Below are 24757 nucleotides of genomic sequence, written 5' to 3' on the forward strand. Positions count from 1 at the left end.
GATTACACAGAGCTGGGACACACAGCCAATCTTTCCAAATTACATACTTGAAAAGATCTTGTTATGATAGTGGCAAACAGCATAGACTGAAATTAGAGATGTCAGTTTAAGGTGGCTGTCTAAGTTGGGGCTCTTTTTTTTTTTCCTCTGCACCTAATTGGATGTTTGAAAACAACAGATTGGAGACTCTTAAAGTGGACCTGAACTCTTGCACAGGACTGAAGGAAAACTGAGAAATGTGTATATGTAAGTTTAGCCTGTCTAATTCCCACTCATTTGTGTCTAATCACAAGTTGTAATTTGATCTCTCCCCTGTGTAAGATGACTGCCGTGGCAGATAAGGCAGATAAACTCAATTGAAAGCACAGGATGTTAGCAATATGTCTTCTTCCATGAATCAGGAAGTAGAAACGGTGCAGACTTATTTCAGGATTTGTATCAGCTGTAATAAAGAAATGTTTTTTTGTTTTACCACTTCTGGACGGCGGTGATTGAAATCTGCGCCCTGTTTTGATGCTCTAATACCTGCCAGGGCGTAGATTTCACATAACCGCCACATGTTCTTGACGCTTTTGTTGCTCCCACCGATCTTATCGCTGTGTCCCCGCCAGGGCTGTGGAGTCTGTCCAAAAATCCACCGACTCTGACTCCTCAGTTTAGGATTCCTCCGACTCCTACTCCTCTAATTTGCATATTACAATTTTGTTGATTAACAGTATGTAACGTGAAATTCGTCTCTTAACTGCCAACGCTTAGGAATTTTACAAGACAACTGAAGTGAGAAGGATATGTAGACTACTATATTTATTCCCTTTAGACTAAAACTAGTCCTTGGTAAGAGTACTTGTAAAAGGTACAGACCGCAACAAAGAACCTCTATCAGGCCCTAGGCAATGTGACTGTGGGTACATGTAAGAATGATGTGCAGGTACTCTGCAGGGGAATAAGGAGATTCTTCCTCTATTACACATTCTTCATGCACAATCTGAACAAGGTTTATGGGTGATAGACAACACCTCTGTGTTCAATGTGCACAACATTCTTAGTGGATTCCCTGCAGCTCTGTGGGGAGAGCATATGTAGAGTATAGTACTACTGTGTAACAAAGTGAACCTGAGACAGATGAAATTAAAGTTTTATACATACCTGGGGCTTCCTCCAGCCCCCTTCAGGCTAATCAGTCCCTCGCTGTCCTCCGCCACCTGGATCTTCTGCTATGAGTCCAGGTACTTGAGCCAGTCTGGTGTAGTGCGCATGCACACACTCCGCCGCTGGGAGCATACTACACCTGCGCAGAACTATTGTGCAGGTGCAGAACGCTCTTGGCTGTGGAAGCGGCACGTAGCCAGACTGCTCTAACTGGCTGAATTACCTGGACTCATAGCAGAAGATCCAGGTGGCGGAGGAGGACAGCGAGGGACCGAATGGCCTGAAGGGGGCTGGAGGAAGCCCCACGTATGTATAAAGCTTTTCTTTAAATTTGCCTCAGGTACCCTTTAATTCATAGTCACCAAACCAAATTTTAACAACATATCAATTTATTTGATTTCATGAGCAAAGAGAGTGCATACATTTGCTTAAACCAGCATTAATGCAGAATTATTTCCATCTCATTGACCATCTCTATTAGTGACACGGCTACACATCAGGCTTTATACTTACAGCATAGATGTTATTTCGTATATATGAGATTCCTGTGTACACATCATATATACTGTACAGTCACAATCAGATATTTATATCTGACTTTAAAAATACGGGGACTGCTTTATTGAATCAGCACAAATAACTAATTTTGATTGGTTTATTTCATTTTTGTGGACTGAACACAGCTATTACTGTATATATACACTGTATATATACATTATTTTTAATGACTATTATCTGAGAAATAGAACATTTTATCATATTTTCTATTTTAATTACAGTTACAAACTCATTAGGAGTAGGAGTCGGAGTCGGTGCATTTTTTTCCCGACTCCGACTCCAGGCACCCAAAATTGCTACGACTCCGACTCCACAGCCCTGGTCCCCGCCGCAGTTCACTCGCCCTGCCATCTCTAAAACAGCAGAGCCCTGTGAGCCGGTCAGGAGCCGATTTAATTTGCTTCTGACCCTGTCATCAATGCAAGCAACTCCCATTTGGCTTAAATTGATGGACAGATTCAGGAGCCAATTAAAGCGGGTGGCCTGAGGGTCTGGGTGGCCAGCGGTAGCGGCAGTTATGTGCAGCTATTCAGCAGTTTCTGGTACCAGCGGTCTCTGGTCCTTAAGAGGCAGAGACCGCTGGTACTTTATTTATTGTGTTTATAAAGTGCCAACATATTACGCAGCAAGGAAGTTCTGAGTTCAGTTCTGCTTTTATGTCATATTTGCTTAACCCCACCTGCACTCTTTGTAGCTTCAGTGGTTCTAATAAAAATCTACCAGTGTGTGGCCAGCATTTGATAAGTACGTTAATGATCCTTGTCTGCACTGGCTCCTGACCTTCATATTGGAGTCCTTGTTACACAGCAGAGTTTAAAGTGGGATTGTCACCATAAAATTTAAACAGCAGCTGGTCTGAGTTTATTAAGTGATAAAGATGCTAATCCTGCATTCAAAACTTTTTCTGCTGTTATGGTTTGGAGTTATCACATACTGTAGGTGCACTGGCCATTTAATAGTCAGTGCCAAACAGTTGCATGCTAGAGTATCTTTTTATCTATAATATATTCCTCCTCTTCCCTTTATTTCCCCCTCCTAATGACATAAGACAGTGCACTTCCTAGTATAGGCCTCGGTGAGAGTGTCTGAAGACTCTGGGAGGAGGGCGGGTAACGAATACACATTTAGCAAGAGGAGAAAAAAGAGTGAGGGAGGAAATTATGTCAGGATTAGCTTCATTTAAAGCTAACCTAGATGGAAACTGTCTAGAATAAGATTCTCTGCTTTTCCTTTATTAAATTCACAGGAACCATAACGTGGACAGCGCAATATATCTGTTATATAAGTAGAACTAGTATTTATCTACTTATTTATGTGTTTTTTATTTCTAGGTTAACATGGGTGTCACTTGTTCTTTAAAAGTCCTCCTAATACATTAAGCGGTGCAGAGACCATGTCCTGACTGGCAGGGAGTGTAAGGGCACACAGAAGGTAAATAAACTCTTGTCACAAGTCGCAATCTGAGATGGCCTGACTGCAGGGCCTACTATTTATAGAAGCCTGGAACAGTGCATCCTAATTCCTCGGCCTATTCTCTTGTGTTTACTCCTTTTCATCTTGCAGATCTTTATTTACAAAATACAGCGTACAGATATGCATTGTAATTGCACTTGGCATCCAGTCAGAGTGGTCATGTTTCTTGTGTAGGTAACCAATCAGAAGTGGGCCTTAGTTACTGCTCACAATAGCTCTATTTCTCTGTAGTCTTACTAAGTAACCATCCTCTGGTTTTGACCTCCAGTTTATGGCTGTGTTAATGCCAGCAGAGCATAGGTTGAGCAGTGCTGTGGTTATCTGGCAATGTAGGGATTAAAGGATATTCATGGTTTAAGATGACTTAGAAAAGCTGAAATTATTGAAGCAGAACTATGGACAGCAAGCCACACACATAGATAATTACATACTGATATGAAAATAGTTTAGATACTGATTATATAACTAGTTTAAAAAACGTGACTGTAACTAAAAATATAAACTTCTAGTACAATTGTTTAACAGAGCACTTGCAGCAGTGTAATCTGACTGTGCCTTTTCCTTGCACATTTGCACTCTAATATTCTGCAACTAAGAAGACTTTAATTACTCTACAGATGTCAGTCCCTTTCAGCATTTTGAAGGACTGCTCATACATTCCTGCTGCCTCAGGTCCTCTTTGCTAGTCTACAGCTGCAATATCAAAGAGGAGGCTGGGGATACAGCTCGGCAGTATTCACAATGCCCGCCACAGAACTTGCATTTCTGCATATCCTGTAGACACTAAATAATAATGGCAGTATTTGTATAGCGCCTTTCTCCTGTCGGACTCAAAGCGCTTGCGAGGCAGCCACTAGAGCGCACTCAGTAGGCAGTAGCAGTGTTAGGGAGTCTTGCCCAATGAACTCCTTACTGAATTACTGGCTTACTGAACAGGCAGAGCCGAGATTCGAACCCAGGTCTCCTGTGTCAGAGGCAGATCCCTTAACCAGTACACCATCCAGCCACTAAAGGGGAATTCTTGTAACCACTTTGGAACCCAAGAAAAAAATTCAGCCAGATCTTTCTAGTAAGTAAAGGTGCTTTGTGTTTTGCTTTAAACCTATCTCAGCCTACACACTATTCATTTACATATTGAGCATGCCTGCAAGATGCAAGCAGCTGTTATTGCGTGAAGAGGTTTCCTTGACAGCGTTTTAAGACAGAAATGGTTTTTTTATCACCTTGTTGATTGAACAGCCTTTTTATGGGCATATAATGCAGTCCTTATGCAGAAACGCTGTCCCTTTCAAATGGGGCAAATTGACGCATTAAGAGCCGGTAGGGATGGGCATCTGCCGGCGTGTCAGTCAAATGCTTTTCTGCAGGAGTGCAGAAAAGCATTTAATGCCTTCTGGCGATTTTCACCCCCACAGGGGGAGACAGACGTGGCAAGAAGTGACCCTACAAGCGGCATGTTGCTTCCAGGGTCTGCTGAAACGATGGAAAAACTTGGGATCAGAACGCTGCATTTGTGCAAACCACGGTAAACTATGGTACAGGTGCAGGCCATTAACTTTAATGGGCAGCGCGTCGCGGGTGGCGGGAAATGACCCTCCGGATTTCTGGCTGTCACATCTATACCAGAGTGAACCTATGGCTATGGTGTTACTATAATGACCTTGGTTTGATTTTGCTGACGCAGTGGTTATATAAATTGTCCATTTGTAATGATAAATTAGAATCTACAATTACTTACATGGGATATCCATGATCAAAATAAGTTTTTATCTTGGTCTCATCGGACCACAGGAAATGGTTGCAGTAATCCATGTCCTTAGGGCCTGTACACACTGCTGCGCTTGCGTTGCGTTTTTAAAAACGCATGCGTTTTTAAAAACGCAAGGTCTTTTGAAAAAGAATGAAAATCGTGATGACTTGTACACACTGGTGCGATGCGTTTTTAAAAAACCGCAAACGCAGTGCCTGCTGCGCTTTTTTAAGCGCAGCGCATGAAAAACGCATTAAAAACGCATGCGCTTGCGTTTTTGCCTGCGTTTTTCAGAAGTCAGTATCCCAGAAGACTCTGCAATGTCCTGATTCCTGTTGAAATGTAAACTAGAAAAAAAACAAAGGATTCTTTAGCCAATCAGCAATTACAAGAAAAACGCAAACGCACAAAAAACGCAGGCAAAAGCGCATGCGTTTTTAAAACTACAGGCACTTTAAAAACGCATGCGCTTGCGTTTTTGCCTGCGTTTTTCAGTGTGTACAGGCCCTAAGTCTGCTTGTCTTCAGCATACATTTTACAGGCTTTCTTGTGCACCATCTTTAAAAGAAGCGTCCTTCTGGGATGCCAGCCATGCAGACCAATTTAAAGCAGTGCATGGCATATAGTCTAAGGACGCCACTGACAGGCTGCCCCCATCCCTTCAACCTCTGGAGCAATGCTGCCTGTACTCTATTTGCAAAAGACAGCCTCTGGATGTGACGCTGAGCATCATCCATGACCATGCTTCTGAGTGAAGCCTGTCCTGTTAACCTACTGTATGGTCTTGACCATCGTGCTGCAATTCAGTTTCAGGGTGCTGTCAATCTTCTTACAGCCTAAACAATCATTATGTAAAGCAACAATTCATTTGTTTTACATCCTCAGTGTTTTGGGCCAAGGAAAATACTATAAGCACAGGGAAAAAAATGCTCGAACTCTGTGTACATATGATGCCCCTTTCACATTTCTGACTGCCCCCTCATATGTTCAACACACACAAGCAATAGAACACAGCCCCCTCATATGTGCCTGTCTAGAACTGGCCCTGTGGTGCAGTATCGTCAGATATACGGAGGATTAAAATTATATAGATACATACTCACAAAGGTGGGTTACAGTTCCTGCAACCACCGTATAGGCCTGCAGGGAATTAACCGTCCCTGCTCGGTACTCCAGGTTCTGCTGGATACTGAATGGTCGCTCTCCTGTAGTACGATAGACTTTCCAGAAAAAATGCAAAGCTGTTACCTCTTTTTATTATATAATTTTTTTATTTGTATTTTAAAATACTAAAATAGAACACACATTGGGTGCCTCCATCCTACCCATTACCTGTATAAAAGACACCTGTCCACAGAAGCAATCCGATTCCAAACTAGCAACATTTCCAAGAGCTGGCTTGTTGGGCACAAGATTATAGACCTGCACAAGCATTACTAGGCCATAAGACCCATTGATGAGAAGGTGAACAGTTGGTGCAATAATTTGCAAATGGAAGAAATGCAAAATAAATGTTAATATCCCTCAGTCTGGGGCTGAGATTCAAAATGCAAAAGTCTGGGTCATGATCCTTATTTAGATTGCTGCATACTTGTACAAGGCCAAGTAGTAGCTCCACAAAGATAAATGTATAATGCTAGCTTACCACTTGCAGCTGGACCACAAACTGTCAGCGGGGAGTGGTTAGTGTAGTGTCTGCAGCGATGGTATGTTGTGGTCTGGTTGAGGGGGGGGGGGGGGGGGAGATGCATTTCAGCCTTAGACTATCACATCTGCCTGTCTGGGAAAATCGCGGCAGGGTTGTAGGTGGGGGTAGTGTAAATATGTTCTACCATGATGTTATAGGGTTCTGAGGCTCACCCCTCAATCATATCTTGGTACTTAAAGTGTTTTGCAAAAGTATTCGGCCCCCTTGACGTTTTCCACATTTTGTCATATTCCTGCCACAAACATGAATCCATTTTGTTGGAATTCCACGTGAAAGACCAATACAAAGTGGTGTACGTGTGAGAAGTGGAACGAAAATCATGCATGATTCCAAACATTTAAAAAAAAATAACTGCAAAGTGGGGTGTGCGTAATTATTCGGCCCCCTGAGTCAATATTTTGTAGAACCACCTTTTGCTGCAATTACAGCTGCCAGTCTTTTAGGGTATGTCTCTACCAGCTTTGCACATCTAGAGACTGAAATCCTTGCCCATTCTTCTTTGCAAAACAGCTCCAGCTCAGTCAGATTAGATAGACAGTGTTTGTGAACAGCAGTTTTCAGATCTTGCCACAGATTCTCAATTGGATTTAAATCTGGACTTTGACTGGGCCATTCTAACACATGGATATGTTTTGTTTTAAACCATTCCATTGTTGCCCTGGCTTCGTTTAGGGTCGTTGTCCTGCTGGAAGGTGAACCTCCGCCCCAGTCTCAAGTCTTTTGCAGACTCCAATAGGTTTTCTTACAAGATTGCACTGTATTTGGCTCCATCCATCTTCCTATCAACTGTGACCAGCTTCCCTGTCCCTGCTGAAGAGAAGCACCCCCAGAGCATGATGCTGCCACCACCATATTTGACAGTGGGCATGGTGTGTTCAGAGTGATGTGCAATGCCACACATAGCGTTTTGCATTTTGGCCAAAAAGTTAAATTTTGGTCTCATCTGACCAGAGCACCTTCTTCCACATGTTTGCTGTGTCCCCCACATGGCTTGTGGCAAACTGCAAATGGGACTTCTTATGCTTTTCTGTTAACAATGGCTTTCTTCTTGCCAATCTTCCATTAAGGCCAACTTTATGCAGTGCACAACTAATAGTTGTCCTATGGACTGATTCCCCCACCTGAGCTGTAGATCTCTGCAGATCGTCCAGAGTCACCATGGTCCTCTTGACTGCATTTCTGATCAGCGCTCTCCTTGTTCAGCCTGTGAGTTAAGATGGACGGCCTTGTCTTGGTAGGTTTACAGTTGTGCCATACTCCTTCCTCCATTTCTGAATGATCGCTTGAACAGTGCTCCGTGGGATGTTCAAGACTTTGGAAATCTTTTTGTAGCCTAAGCCTGCTTTAAATTTCTCAATAATTTTATCCCTAACCTGTCTGGTGTGTTCTTTGGACTTCACGGTGTTGTTGCTTACAATATTCTCTTAGACAACCTCTGAGCCTGTCACAGAGCAGCTGTATTTGTACTGACATTAGATTACACACAGGTGCACTCTATTTAGTCATTAGCACTCATCAGGCAATGTCTATGGGCAACTGACTGCATTCAGACCAAAGGGTGCTGAATAATTACGCACACCTCACTTTGCAGTTATTTATTTGTCAAAAATGTTTGGAATCATGTATTTTCGTTCCACTTCTCACGTGTACACCACTTTGTATTGGTCTTTCACGTGGAATTCCAATAAAATTGATTCATGTTTGTGGCAGTAATATGACAAAATGTGGAAAACTTCAAGGGGGCCAAATACTTTTGCAAACCACTGTATATCCCTAACATCATTAGTCAGACTTTTGTTTTTTATGGCAGCTCATTACCATTGTTTTTAACATTTATTAAGTAAAAGTTAAGTTTTAGTCCTCCTATACAGAACACTATTGTGTTAATATTCTAAATCCGGTCTCTGTTGTTGTTAATAAAATCGCAGCAGGCACAGGTCTGCTTACTACTACTGATCCGTTACTGTCTGGCAGGTATGAACAGATCCTATTTATAAAATGAAAACACAGCCTAATGCCTGGTACATGCAATTGCCAGTCAGATGGGTTGAATCGATTATTTCTGACAGGTTCGATCTTATTTCTGATTGATTTTCTGATCGATTTGTATAGAATTGGTTGGAAATCAGATTGGACCTGTTGGAAATAATCTATTTGACCCGTCTGTCTGATGGTAAATGATGTGTACCAGCCATAAGGCTTCTCTGGCAATCCCTACATATATTGCAAGAGGCTTCATAGAAATCCTTATCAGTAACATCATAAAGCTCTCTCTCTGGAACTAAGTTCTTATTGGATACACCAGAAATCGGGGTTATATATAAACAACAGCGCTGGGAATATAGGTGCTGATAAGCACATTTTAATAAGTAATCAATTCACTTCATGCAATTAAACACATCATATGTTGCCAGGATCAATGTGTTTGCAACCAAACCACAATAAAATTGTAAAATACTAATAAGAATAGTCAATATTGTGAGACTACATGTGTGTGTGTATGTATGTATGTATGTATGTATGTATGTGTGTGTGTGGATAGATAGATAGATAGATAGATAGATAGATAGATAGATAGATAGATAGTAGTAAAACCCAGGTATGCAGTGATGTAGCTGGCTTTATAATCACAAATCGCACAATGCAGTATGTGTTATGCACATGAAACGTGCATACAGCATTCACGCCTGAGCCACCCGATGCTCCTCATGCTTTGAGAAAGGCCGCCGAGACCGCTGAAATGCGTTTGTGGCTAGTGTTGGACCAGGATCCCCCAGCCTGCACCAACGCTAGTGTGTAACTTCACGAACCAACCTGGAAGTGCACTGCCGTGCCTGGCGAGTACTGGAAGTATCTTCTACACTCACAGCTGCTGCTCATTCCGATCGAGGAGGAGAAGCGGCCCGTGTGGGGCCTCCCTCCAAGCGCCCTCTACGTATCACACCAGAAACCTGGCCTGCAGGCTGGTGATTTCTTGGCTGCCAGCAAAACTGTGTGTACAGTAGAGCAATTTATGGTCCACTACACTACCAGAAACATCGACACCTCTGACAGACCTGCTGTTCTTAGGCAGACGTAGTGTAAATGTGCAGTTTTTTAAGAAGGCATAATATCAGTAATGAAACACATTCTTGCAGCATTAGGGCTGGTTCAGACGGACGTTTGGAGGCGTCGCGTTCTTTGGTGTCGCGGCGGCAATGCGTTCGGGCTTTCAGCAGCGTTCGCGTTGCGTTTGGATGCGGTCGCGTTTTTTCTTCCCCTAGGGGGACATTACCCGTCGCGGTTAACCGCCCCTGGAAGCTACATGTAGCTTCCAGGGGCTCCTTGAACGCCAGGGAAAATCGGGACCCGAACGCCGAGTTCGTGTAAATGCATGTGAAAGCTTAGTACAAACGCTCCCATTCACTTGAATGGGAGCGTTTAACGCCAAGTCCCGAACGCTGGCGGTAAACGCTCCGCAAGCGTCCGTCTGAACCAGCCCTTACTGAAGTGTGTGACATATTGAAAAGGTTTTATTGATAGTTGTCCTTTAAGCTCTTGGAAGTGTATAGTGAAGCCTTTAGAAAAAAAAAATTACTGGTTAACACTGAAAGAGGCATTGTATTAATAGTAAAACCTAATTAGGACCCAACCCTGTGTTAATTACGGTACAGTATACAGGCCTAATTCATTAATAATGATGCTAAAATTATCACAGAAATTGCAGCACGTTGCCTACTTAACTTTGTAATTTAACCACTTGAGGACCTAGGGCTTTCTACCCCTTAAGGACCGGCCACTTTTTTTCCATTCAGACCACTGCAGCTTTCACGGTTTATTGCTCGCTCATACAACCTACCACCTAAATGAATTTTGGCTCCTTTTCTTGTCACTAATAAAGCTTTCTTTTGGTGCTATTTGATTGCTCCTGCGATTTTTACTTTTTATTATATTCAGCAAAAAAGACATGAATTTTGGCAAAAAAATGATTTTTTTAACTTTCTGTGCTGACAGTTTTCAAATAAAGTAAAATTTCTGTATACATGCAGCGCGAAAAATGTGGACAAACATGTTTTGGATAAAAAAAAACCCATTCAGCGTATATTTATTGGTTTGGGTAAAAGTTATGGCGTTTACAAACTATGGTGCAAAAAGTGAATTTTCCCATTTTCAAGCATCTATGACTTTTCTGACCCCCTGTCATGTTTCATGAGGGGCTAGAATTCCAGGATAGTATAAATACCCCCCAAATTACCCCATTTTGGAAAGAAGACATCCCAAAGTATTCACTGAGAGGCATAGTGAGTTCATAGAAGATATTATTTTTTGTCACAAGTAAGCGGAAAATGACACTTTGTGAGAAAAAAAAAAAAAAAAAAAAAAAAAGTTTCCATTTCTTCTAACTTGCACCAAAAAAAAAATGAAATCTGCCACAGACTCACCATGCCCCTCTCTGAATACCTTGAAGGGTCTACTTTCCAAAATGGGGTCATTTGTGGGGTGTGTTTACTGTCCTGACATTTTGGGGGGTGCTAAATTGTAAGCACCCCTGTAAAGCCTAAAGGTGCTCATTGGACTTTGGACCCCTTAGCGCAGTTAGGCTGCAAAAAAGTGCCACACATGTGGTATTGCCGTACTCAGGAGAAGTAGTATAAATGTGTTTTGGGGTGTATTTTTACACATACCCATGCTGGGTGGGAGAAATATCTCTGTAAATGACAATTTTTTAATTTTTTTTACACATAATTGTCCATTTACAGAGGTATTTCTCCCACCCAGCATGGGTATGTGTAAAAATACACCCCAAAACACATTGTACTACTTCTCCCGAGTACAGCGATACCACATGTGTGGCACTTTTTTGCACCCTAACTGCGCTAAAGGGCCCAAAGTCCAATGAGTACCTTTAGGATTTCACAGGTCATTTTGCGGAATTTGATTTCCAGACTACTCCTCACGGTTTAGGGCCCCTAAAATGCCAGGGCAGTATAGGAACCCCACAAATGACCCCATTTTAGAAAGAAGACACCCCAAGGTATTCCGTTAGGAGTATGGTGAGTTCATAGCAGATTTTATTTTTTGTCACAAGTTAGTGTGTAAAAAAATCAAAAGATTGTCATTTACAGAGGTATTTCTCCCACCCAGCATGGGTATGTGTAAAAATACACCCCAAAACACATTGTACTACTTCTCCCGAGTACGGCGATACCACATGTGTGGCACTTTTTTGCACCCTAACTGCGCTAAGGGGCCCAGAGTCCAATGAGTACCTTTAGGCTTTACAGGGGTGCTCACAATTTAGCACCCCGCCCACTTGCCAGGACAGTTAACAAACCCCACAAATGACCCCATTTTGGAAAGAATACACAACAAGGTATTCCATGAGGGTAATGGTGAGGTCATTGGAAATCTTATTTTTTGTCACAAGTAAACGGAAAATGACACTTTGTTAGAAAAAAAAATAAAAAAAAAATTCTGCTAACTTGTGACAAAAACTAAAATCTTTTATGAACTCACCGTGCACCTCACATAATACTTTAGGGTGTCCTCTTTCCAAAATGGGGTCATTTGTGAAGTCTGTCCTGGCATTTTAGGGTCTCTGCAATCATTACATGTATGGCCAGTATTAGGAGTTTCTGCTATACTCCTTATATTGGGTATACGGGTAATGCACTCTGGGCTGAAAGGAAAAATGAACGGCAAACATACCTTGCTCCACATCAATGGCAGATCTTCCTCCACATCAATGGCAGTGATAACCTCAGGAGAGAGACACCCCGTGCCACCCTGCACTCAGGGTGAGCCACCAACTTATGTGACTGGGCCTCAGAACTTTAGTATACAGCATTATGCCTGTAGGATACAGCAATATGCCTGCCAATAGAGATGACTCTGTGTGGCATTAAAGCATCATCATAGGCCCAAATCACATATAAACCGGGGGTGTCCACACTCAAGGGAAATTCAAACATGCCGTCTTATATCGCCAACCCAGGACAGATCAGCAATATCAAGCATGGAAACCGATCCTTCTTGCCACGTTTATGCTTACCCGTTTGGTTTTCAAGCTTACCTCTCCTCTCCCTGCGACAATGTGCGAAAGACCACTGAGTGTGTGCCTACTCCTGTGTCTGGAGTTCCCTAGGTTCTAATAGTGTACCTGCTCATGGTACCTCTCAAAACACGGCCCTACACATAGGCCAGGCTGGTCAGGACAGCGGGGACAATAATAAACAGTGTCAGTCCTTGTTCCAGCCCTGCTGCAGACACGGCAACGTTTTCTTCGGATGCGTTGACCTGGGGCACACGGAAGCTGATAGGCGTAATGCCTTCCATGCAGTCGGCTAGTTGCATCTGGGGGGGGGGGGGGGGTCCTGGCACCTCCTGGATACAGGATGTCCAGAACGATCTGTTCCTGAAATTGAAGGGAAGATCCAGTTCTCCCAGCCTTACTGTAGAGAACAAAGCTGTTGTAAACTGCCAATTGAATCAGATAAAAAGACACTTTCTTATACCAGCGTCTTGTTTTCCGGGAAATTAAATAGGGCGCTAACCTCTGGTCATTGAAGTCCACCCCTCCCATGTTGACATTATATTCGTGGACGACAAGGGGCTTTTCAATGACCTTAGTTGCCCGTTGAATTTGGACTGTCGTGTCTGTGTGAATGGTGGACAGAAAGTAAACGTCCCTCTTGTCCCTCCATTTCACCGCGAGCAGGTCTTCAGTACGCAAGGCGGCCCTCTGCCCCCGTTGAAGTCTGGTGGTAACGAGCCGTTGGGGGAAGCCCTGGCGACTAGGCCGCGCAGTGCCACAGCATCGGATTCCTTCTAACTTTAAGTGCTGAAGTCGATCACGGGACAATCAAATACAATTACAGCACAATCGACTCCAATCACAGCACAAGCAAATCTGATGCACTCGGAAGGTGATGGGGGGAGGGTGGGATTGGGTGTGGCGGGAAGTGGGGTCTCAGGCAATCAAACAATCACGGGGCAATCGAAGTCGATCACGGGACAATCAAATACAATTACATCACAATCGACTCCAATCACAGCACAAGCAAATCTGATGCACTCGGAAGGTGGTGGGGGGGGAGGGTGGGGTTGGGTGTGGTGGGGGGTAGGGTGGGGTTGGGTGTGGCGGGAAGTGGGGTCTCAGGCAATCAAACAATCACGGGGCAATCGAAGTCGATCACGGGACAATCAAATACAATTACAGCACAATCGACTCCAATCACAGCACAAGCAAATCTGATGCACTCGGAAGGTGGTGGGGGGGGAGGGTGGGGTTGGGTGTGGTGGGAAGTGGGGTCTCAGGCAATCAAACAATCACGGGGCAATCGAAGCCGATCACGGGACAATCAAATACAATTACAGCACAATCGAATACAAGCGCAGCACAAGCAAATCTGATGCACTCGGAAGGTGATGGGGGGAGGGTGGGATTGGGTGTGGCGGGAAGTGGGGTCTCAGGCAATCAAACAATCACGGGGCAATCGAAGTCGATCACGGGACAATCAAATACAATTACAGCACAATCTACTCCAATCACAGCACAAGCAAATCTGATGCACTCGGAAGGTGGTGGGGGGGGGAGGGTGGGGTTGGGTGTGGTGGGGAGGAGGGTGGGGTTGGGTGTGGTGGGAAGTGGGGTCTCAGGCAATCAAACAATCACGGGGCAATCGAAGCCGATCACGGGACAATCAAATACAATTACAGCACAATCGAATACAAGCGCAGCACAATCGAATACAAGCGCAGCACAGTCAAATACAATGCACTTGGACGGTGATTAGGGGGGGGGTCTGAGGGCGATTTGAGGGGGTGGGGGGTTGATCAGGAGCCTGCACGGGGCAGACTGAGTCCTGATCTGATGAGAGGCAGACACAGGGGGTTACTGATCGCAGATCAGTTAGTGATCGCTGGGGAGGACAGATGTAAACAAAGAGCAGGGGATGTAATCAGAAGGGGGGTATGAGGGCAATCGAGGGCCTGGGCAGGTGATCGGTTACCCCCGCGGGGCAGTTAGGGTCTGCTCTGATGGGTGGGGGTGCTAAGGGGTGATGGACAGGTGATAGACAGGTGATAGACAGGTGATCAGAGGGGGATCAGGGGATAAGGTAGCTGTATACAGATGTATACAGTATACAGGGGGGTAGTCTGGGATGGGGTCTGGGGGTGATCTAAAGGTAGGGGGGGGGGATCAGGGGTGATTAGGAGGCAGTTAGGGACCTAAACTAAAGGGCAGCATCGCTAGTTAGTGGCAGGTGGGGTGGGTGGGGGTTTTGCAGGGGTGCAAGGGTGCTGGGCAGGGGTCTGCTGGGGTGATCAGGGGGGGTATGAGGCCTGGGGTGGGTGATCAGGGAGGCTGTGGGCAAAATCAAGCTGCGTGCAGTGAGACTTACAAGTGCTTCCTCCTCGCTGGTGGTCTCTGGAACAATGATACCACGAGGCGAGGAGGAAGCACGTATAAGGCACTTTGTTTACCTAACAAAGTGCCTTATACACTCTGATTGGGCAATTATGCGGATTCCTCCGCTCGCCGGCTCTAAGTGGCCGGCGAGCGGAGACAAAATGCCCGAGTAACGATCCCGGGCGGAGGATCACGTCACGGATGACGCGATCGCTCCGCCCATGCCCTTAGAAGGACCGCCGCCTCTGTGGGTGAGCCGGTCCTTCAGGGCTCCACTTCCCGGCCGCCTCTGTGCGTTAGGCGGTCGGGAAGTGGTTAATACACACAGATCAAACTGTTTATTCTAGAAATCCTAACTAAATATACAGTAATGCTGGGTACACACTATGAGATTTTCTGGCCGATTTACTGTCAGATCGATTATTTCCAACATGTCCGATTTGCTTTCCGATCGACTTCCTATTAAAGTGAACGGAAATAGATTGGAAAATGCTCGGAAATCGATCTGAAAGCAAATCGGACATGTTGGAAATAATCGATCTGAAAGTAAATCGGCCAGAAAATCTCAGTGTGTACCCAGCATAAAAGACTATTCCTAATCTGCAGAATCCACAGTTTAATAACGGTAGAATGATTCATTTGATTCTGTAGGAGAAGGATATCTGGGGTTAGAAGAAGTGTTTAAAGAATTATCATTTGGTATGAATTTTCAAAATGGATTACAATTCTTAACCTCTTGACGACCAGCTAACGCCGATTGGCGTAAACTGGTCGTCTGCAAGTTTCCATGGAAAGAACGAGCGGCCTTTCCATGTCTGTTCACGGAGCCTGTCTCCCTGAACAGCCGGAGAGCCGCCGACCACGGCTCGCCGGCAAAATGTAAACACGCGGGGAAGAAATCCCCGCTGTTTACATCATACGGCGCTGCTGCGCAGCAACGCCGTAAGGCAGATCGGCGATCCCCGGCCTCTGATTGGCCGGGGATCATCGGCATATGATAGGCTGAAGCCTATCCTACAATGCGCAGGACGGATATCCGTCCTGCGCAGCTCAGAGAGGGAGGGAGAGGGACGGAGCCCTGAAAACGCTGCAGAGGGGGGCTTTGAAGAGCCCCCCCCCCGCAAAGCGCAGAGAGCCGGCGGCGATCAGACCCCCCCCCAGCAGGACATCCCCCTAGTGGGGAAAAAGGGGGTAAGTCTGATCGCCCTGGCTGCTTGCTGATCTGTGCTGCGGGCTGGAGAAGCCTACGCAGCACAGATCAGCCAGAAAGCCACTGGTCGGCAAGTGGTTAATAATAATAATAATAAAAAAAAACCAAGCAAGATTAGAGATAAATTCACAAATTTCACTTTTAGATAATGACAGTAATAAGATAGCAATGTCCCCGTGTTGATGGAGCCCCTTGCTGGGTTAATTTACACTTGTAATATAATTTATGATCTGAATGGAGTAGAGGAATATATATCACTATTTGTGGACATTGTATTGATCTGTTTGGGAGATCCTGGCGTTTCATTAACCACTTCAGCCTTCAGTCGTTTTTACTTTATGCATCCGAGCAATGTTCACCTCCCATTCATTAGCCTATTGTAATGATCCGCTCAGCTGTCTGCACAGGCAGACAGCTGTTTGACCATTCCATAAGCCTGTGGTATGCAGGTCTCTGGATAAGAGACCTGTCTTTGCTTTGCAAGCTTCAGACCTGCTCTGCTGCTGAGGAATTTGCATATACTGGTTATGCAAATTGCCTAGTTGCCTCCTCTGAAGGCTTGCAGTATAAATACCATGTTCTCCCAGAGTCCTTTGCTGGTCATGAAGGTTTGTTCCTGCAACACTCCCAGAGTGTCAGCCTTGCTGTCGTTTGCTAAGATTATCTTAGAGTATACCTTGGGACTGCACTAGGCATTCCCATTAGTGCAGTCAGGTTGTATTATCTGTATTGCCTGTTCTGTCATGTCTTTGCGGTTGCACTGTCGCCAGCGGTTGGCGATGGTAAATCGTTTGGTCCAAAACCTGGATCGCACTTGCCCTAGCGTTAGTGGCAGTGGATCTCTCTAGTCTATGTCTTGGAGTTTTACCGTAGCGGCGGTTGCTACTGGTTACTCCTTCTGTCTGTCTTGCCGTATGGATCGCACTCGCTCTGGCGGAAAGAGCAGTGGATCCTGCTAGGCCTATTCCTGTACTTGGATCACACTTGCTCTGGTGGAAAAGAGCAGTGGATCCTGCTAGCTCTGTTTCTGTACGTGGATCGCACTCGCTCTGGCGGAAAGAGCAGTGGATCCTGCTAGGCCTATTCCTGTACTTGGATCACACTTGCTCTGGTGGAAAAGAGCAGTGGATCCTGCTAGCTCTGTTTCTGTACTTGGATCACACTTGCTCTGGTGGAAAAGAGCAGTGGATCCTGCTAGCTCTGTTTCTGTACTTGGATCACACTTGCTCTGGTGGAAAAGAGCAGTGGATCCTGCTAGCTCTGTTTCTGTACTTGGTTCACACTCGCTTTGGCGGAAGAGCAGTGGATCCTTCCTGTCCTGTCCTGTCCCTGAACCCGGATCGCACTCGCTCTGGCGGAAGAGCGGTGGATCTTATCTGACCTATTCCTGTTTTCCGTTCGTCTGTCTGGAGCAAACGTTTGCGGTTGCCTGAAGTAAGGCAGCCGTTTAGCAAGCGTTCCTGTTATTTGTTCGTTTATGTTCATTCGTTAGTCAGGGTGGCGTGCTTGTCTCTGTTGCGCTTATCGTGCGGAGACCGCGCCGTAAACGCGCTTGTCTCTGTTGCACCTAACACGCGGTGACCGCGTTTAGGTAGTGCGTTTGTTATTTTCGTTGTCATTCTCATTGTATGATATGCTGTGCCTTTCTCTCTGCTCCTGTGTTTAACCTTTACTCTGTCTTGTGTCACTATTGGCAATCGCCATTCTTGCGATTGCGTTCCTACTTGGTTTCTGCTGTTGTGTGTTCACCGTCGCTGGTTGGCGACTAGATTGGTGCACACACATACATTCTGTCCCTGTGGTCATTCTCATTGGCAATCGCATCTCTTGCGATTGCGTTCTCACTTGGTTTCCACTGTTGTGTGTTCACCGTCGCTGGTTGGCGACTAGATTAGTGGACATACATACATTCCTTCTCTGTGCTTATTCAGTCTTGTGTCGCTGTTAGCAATCGCCATCTCTTGCGATTGCTTTACCACCTGGTCTTCACGGTTGTGTGTTCATCGTCGCTGGGTGGCGACTAGATCGGTGGACACACATACACCCTGTCTGTGTGCTCTCTCTTTAAGGGCTATCTTGCCTTGCATAGCTTCCCCCCGTACAATTCCTATCTGGCATCTGTGGCTGTGCAGAGGATCTGTTCCTCTGCACTCCACAGCTCCATCTGCCGGCAGGAATTCCCCTCTACAGGTGCATAGCACCATTGCTGGGTTCTCTCAGATTATACGCTTGTGGAGGATTTCCTCAGTGTCAGCGCGCATCCTGTGCGCTGACCACGGAAAGAATTACACAATCGTTACACCTATAACTTTATCACTACTTAGCACAATGAACTGATCTATATCTTGTTTTTTCTGCCACCAACTAGGCTTTCTTTGGGTGGTGCATTTTGCTAAGAGCCACTTTACTGTAAATGCATCTTAACAGAAAGAATAAGAAAAAAACGGAAAAAAAATTATTATTTCTCAGTTTTCATCCATTATAGTTTTAAAATAATACATGTCTCCATAATTAAAACTCACGTATTGTATTTGCCCATTTGTCCCGGTTATTACACCGTTTAAATTAAGTCCCTATCACAATGTATGGGGACAATATTTTATTTGGAAATAAAGGTGCATTTTTTCCGTTTTGCATCCATCACTATTTACAAGTTTAAAATAAAAAAAATAGAAATATTTCATCTTTACATTGATATTTAAAAAGTTTAGACCCTTAGGTAAATATTTACATGTGTTTTTTTTTTTATTGTAATGTTGTTGTTTTTTTTATATCAAACATTTTATTTGGGTATTTTTGGGAGGGTGGGATGTAAACAGTAATTTTTTTTATGTTAATATGTGTTGATTTTTATTTTTTTTTCATTTAGTTGTAGTTTTACATTTTGGCCACAAGATGGCAGCCATGAGTTTGTTTACGTGACATCACTCTAAGCGTAACATACGCTTAGAGGGACGCATGGGGACGCAAGAGCCAGAAAAAGTGAAGCTTCCGATAGAAGCCCAAGTGCTCCCAAAGACGGACCACTCCATACTGTGCACGTGCGAGCGATCTCTCTCGCGCACTCGTGTGTGCGCAGTATGGAGCAGTCTGTCTTCAGGAGGACTCTGCTCCCAAAGACTTCCGAAGTCCCCCACGGCAGGGGATTCAAACGGGGTAGCCAGCGCAGCACCAAGGGCACCAGGAAAGGAGAGGGAAGCCTCTATAGGACCTAAAGCCTTTCCTCTCCTTAGGCAAGTATCTGGCGTTTAAAAAAAAAATAGAATCCCAATGACTTTAAGCCATATGTTTTATGTATTGCCCTTCATCTTCTTTGATAGTCATGTTGGTCACTTTTTTGTCTTGTTTCTTTTCTGGCACAGCTGGGGGGTCCCACTGGTCATTACAGTGGCAGCGGTGTGCTTGAAGAAGATTGGTTACGATGCATCCTATGTGTCAGTGGGCTGGTGCTGGATCAACATAGATGCTGAGGATCGGCTGATGTGGATGCTGCTGGCTGGGAAATTGTGGGAAATCTTGGCTTACCTTGTCCTGCCTTTTCTCTACATTCAAATAAAGAAGCACATTGGCAGAGCGGTAGGTACTGTTTACTAAATGTCTCTTTGTACATCTATTCCACAGAATAACCAAGCAGCTCGGGGTGACCTAAAACCACTATTCAGAGAGGAATATGTAATCAATTTTTAAATTGTTTTCAATGCAAACAAAAGCCTGATTTATGTGGGTTGCTGCATGTTCAAATCTATGCACATGCTCAAAAAAATTTATCCCAGATCGATTGTTGGTTATAACTTCAGGTGACTGGTTTCCAAAGTGTACAGGCACACTGTTCAGCTGAGGCAAGCCTGAACTGTTCCATGGAGAAAGGAGGGAAACTAGAGGTGACAGATAAGACTAGTGAGTTGTTCCTTGGGATGGGAAGAACAATGCTAGTCAGACAATATTGCTTGTTTGTTGTTTCAGTATTCTGCCATGATGGATTATGAAACATCTCTATGGAACAGCTGTACTGATTCTAGATTTTTCTTCAAGACTGTCACAAGCTCACTTCCAACATATGGAAGATCGAGCAGCATTTGAGTAAAGCTATGTGCCCACATCGCAATTTTACCAATTATTTTCAACCAGTGGTTTTTTTGACCGGTGATTTATTTATTTTTGAGTGCCAAGCGGTCGATTTTGCATTTTTGTGACCTGGGTACAGGCACATGACCACACAAATGTTGCTTAGCGTGGTGCCACAAGAACGACTGGCACGGCACATTGTTTACATTCCCGACAACTCCCGCGCAAAGTACCACAATTAATAGAGTCTTCTTTACGCCTGACGTGTGACGTTGTGCGTACCCATTGGCAGGAAGAGTTGTCTCTGAATGACCGTCGTCAAGGGGATGTCGCTGGACCCATCAGGTGGTGAGTATGGAGCTTAACTGAGTTAACTAAAATATACATGACAGCAGTAGGAATAGTCACAGAGTTTTTGATAGGCTCACTAAATTAGATCCAGTTTACACTGGCATGGATGGAAAACTAATCCATGGCACAGATCAGTTTTTAAAAGCCATCAGTATTCCATCCATGACCCTCCAGTCCCTTAGCGCATGGTCAATGCGACACATCTGTTGGTCTGAATCGCCAAAACTTGTGGTTCGTTCAGTGGAACAGACGGAAACAATCCCTTTTTAATGGAGCATCTCCGTTGGGGTCCGTTCTAGTTCCGCTAAATGGACTGGATTTATTTATTCTTTTGTCCAATGTGAACTGGGCCTAACCCACTTTGTAATATCGTTGTCTTCCAGCACCATATGATTTTTTTCAGGGCAACAGATAAACTGTTATCCATTTTAATGTTATCCTACTCTTCTAACTTTCACTCTTAACCTAACTTTAACCCTGTCCCCTTATCTTTAACTTATGCTACATTGATGCCAAAGCTTTGTCAAGATCCAGAGATTATATAGCACTGACATCTTCTGCAGCCCTTTAAAAAAATGTAGTCTTGTCACGAACTGTCCCTCAGAAGGGAGAACATGCTTTTTGCAGCTAGTACTTTGGCTGGGATTTGAGCCAGGGAACGGGGGCTGCAAGGTACTATCAACTATGCCACTGTGCCATCCATATGTTCTGTTGGTGGATAACACTTGAGCTAAACAGCTATTTGGAAGTGCATGCACAGTAGGAGGCTGCTCCTGTGGTGAATTTTCCATGCAGTATTACTGATTTTCATAATACAGAGTCATTTTTACTGCAGTGATACCTGCACTCTGTTGTACAAGGACCTCTTCTTTTTTTTTTTTTTTTTTTTTTTTTTCCCCCTCTGAACTTGGAGCATTTGGATTACATGATGGGTTTAGGCTCGAGCCATGCTTAACAGAGTTAAAGATCTGTGGCAGTTCGCTGTGCAGTCTGGCATCCTTCCACCTGCCAGTGTTTAATGAACGGAGTGAAGTAATCTCCTTACTCAGGTTGTATTGTTCCTTCCAGCCAGACTGAAAAATCCTAAGCTTAATACTGCCCAATATGTTTTTGTGAATACTTTTCAAGATGCTGAAAATGACATGCCCTTCATACTTATACAGCTGATAAACCTTTCCCCCTGCAGCCGCTGCGATTTCAAAGTGTACCCAAGATGAAGTAATGTGCAGCATTGATACTTATCTGTGGCTTTCTCCAGCCCCATGTGCACCATGGGATCCCTATCTGTCCTCCTAGGTGCTTCTGTTCTTCTTCATTCTTCACCGGTAATTGGGTTCCGGCCAGGCTGCACTGCTCATGCTCCTGTTGCACACGCTGCCACGCATGCGCAGACCAGCCTGACTGGCACGACTGGGACCCAATTACCGGCGAAGATTGAAGAAGAACGGAAGCAACTGGGAGGATAGCTATAGGGAGCACATGGGGCTGGAGGAAACCACAGATAATTATAAATGCTGCACATTACTTCATCTCGTGTACACTTCAAAATCACAGCTCCTGCAGAGATTGATGAGTAGACTACACAGGAGGTAAGTATGACCTGTGTATGTTTATTTTGAATTTTTTAATTTTCAGTTCAGGTTAGCTTTAAGGCAGTTTCCATGCTCTTCCTTCATTGAATGTATTCTTCCTACTTAGGGAGCCACAGTTACCCTTGACTGAACCAGCAACCAATTGTTTGACAAACATTTAAAGTGAACCCGAGGTGGCACGAAAAAAATAAAATAAAGGGAACATACTTATCTAGTCTAGTCTGTCCGTGTCCCCAACGACTCTACCTTTTCCATGCACGGACCCTCTGAACATCTGACAAGAGCTTGTTAAATAGGTTCTCGTAGCCACACTCCCCACTGAGTACAAGCATGAGTTCACTGCGACTGCATGATTATGCTCAGTAGCTCCATGCCACTGCACACATGGTCAAAGAGGGGCATACTATCAGAAGGTACTGGGCAGCGGTGGTGGTCTCAAGGAGGAAAAGAGGATGTGGAAAGCCTCTGGAGGATCCAGAGGCTTTCATGTCATAGGTAACTTGAATAACTTGAGTTAAAGAGACACTGAAGCGGAAAAAAAATATGATATAATGAATTGGTTGTGTACTATGAATAATTACTAGAAGTTTAGCAGCAAAGAAAATATTCTCATATTTTTATTTTCAGGTATATAGTGGTTTTTCTAACATTGAACAGTTCTATAATATGTGCAGATTACACAACACTCAGCATTCAAAATGATTCTTTCAGAGCAGTCTGTGAACTAATGACCTCTCCTCTGGCAGAAGAAAAGTAATTAGTTCAATAACACTTGAGATAATAAAAGTCAGATAACAGCCCTCTCCACGACTTTGAAAGTCGTAGAGCTTAATTGCTTTTTTTGCATAGAGAGAACAACTGGAGTTTCTTAACTCTTCCTGTACTGGAAACAATTAGACTGATGTATCTGATCTTAATGTTTTATTTCTTAGCTGTACTACACATACAAATCATAATATCATAATTTTTTTTCGCTTCAGTGTCTCCTTAAATGGCAATACATTTAGATACATTTCTAAAATACAATAAAATTTCTAAAATAAAATACATTGCTTCAATACACTGCTGATATTCACTTTTGGATTTGTTTTGAAATAAAATCTACTACTGACATCTAGTGGTGTGTTGTAGAGTAGCACCATTGTGTGTAAATGGTTGGAGCAGACCCTTTGCTCAATTTAAAATGACCACAGAAGACATGGAAAAAGAGTTGATTGTTTTCCAAGTAAACCAGATATTGTCTTTTAAAGGGATATCCACTTACATTAACCACTTAAGGACCACAGAAATGTTCAATGATCTGTGCTGGGTGGGCTCTTCAGCCCCCAGCACAGATCAGGTGGCAGGCAGGGCGATCGGACTCAGACCCCCCCCCCCCTTTTCCCACTAGGGGGATGTCCTGTTGAGGGGGTCTGATCGCCACCAGCTTGCTGTGCGTTGCGGGGGGGGGGGGGGGGCACCTCAAAGCCCCCCTCCGCAGCGCTATTCCCCCTCCCTCTCCTTCCCTCCCTCCCCTTCTCTCTATGGGCGGTACAGGACAGCGATCCATCTTGCACCGCCTCAGATAGGCATCAGCCTATCAGATGGCGGCGAACCCCGGCCGATCAGAGCCCGGGGATCGCCGATCTCCTTTACGGCACTGCTGTGACAGCAGCGCCGTACAATGTAAACACCAGGTATTACGTCCCCGGGTGTTTACATTTAGCCTGAGAGCCGCGATTGGAGGCTCCCAGACTGTTCACAGAGCCCCCCCCCCCCCCCCCCGCCGTGAACTGATAGGAAACGGCCGCTCGTTCGTTTCCATGGAAACACATGTGCGACCAGCCGCCGCCTATCGGCGTTGGCTGGTCGTTAAGTGGTTAAAACATGATCTAAATATTTGTTAGTATTATTAAGCAACTTTTGTAATTTATTACTATTAAAACATGTACTGGACCTGCCTAACCATACCCAAATCGCATGATCATGTATCTTGTACCCTGTTTGCTTTTTATAACTTTTTATTTATGTTGTGTAACCTTGCTACCATGTCCACAGTGCTGCGTAATATGTTGGTGCATTATAAATACATTAAATAATTATATACTAGATGCAGCAAGCAGCTCCGCATCAACTTACAGGAGGTATAAAGTACTTCTAAACACATGTATCCACATCTGTAACCCAGATTACTGGGGGGGGGGGGGCGTTAGCTAACTAGAAAATGTGGCTAAACATGTGAATATGTTCACATTTGTAACTTATATTGAGAGGGGGGGCTACATTAATTTAACTGAAAATTTATAGGTTTTAAAAATAATCTTTCAACTTGTTCTGCTTTGCTATTCAAATCATGCCAGGACATTCAGATTCACTTCCTTGAAACCATGACACAGGTTTTTTCCTTAAAGAGGAACTGAAGGGAAAATAACAATCAATAAAATTGCTTATTTTTTACAATATTAATTTATAAATTATTTACTAAGAGTTTGCCCATTGTAAAATCTTTCCTCACTCCAATTTACATTCT

At 44.3% G+C, this 24757-nt stretch overlaps 1 protein-coding gene across 1 annotated transcript in view; it reads left to right on the forward strand.

Moving 5' to 3' along the window:
* GPR157 (G protein-coupled receptor 157) overlaps positions 1 to 24757 on the forward strand; it is a 74449-nt gene that overhangs the window by 34537 nt on the left and 15155 nt on the right. The window contains exon 3 of the mRNA XM_068242780.1: positions 19603 to 19816. Within this exon, the coding sequence (XP_068098881.1) occupies positions 19603 to 19816 (214 nt within the window). The remainder of the gene's footprint in view (positions 1 to 19602; positions 19817 to 24757) is intronic.

The sequence above is a fragment of the Hyperolius riggenbachi genome, chromosome 6 (assembly GCF_040937935.1).
Source record: "Hyperolius riggenbachi isolate aHypRig1 chromosome 6, aHypRig1.pri, whole genome shotgun sequence".
NCBI lineage: Eukaryota > Metazoa > Chordata > Amphibia > Anura > Hyperoliidae > Hyperolius > Hyperolius riggenbachi.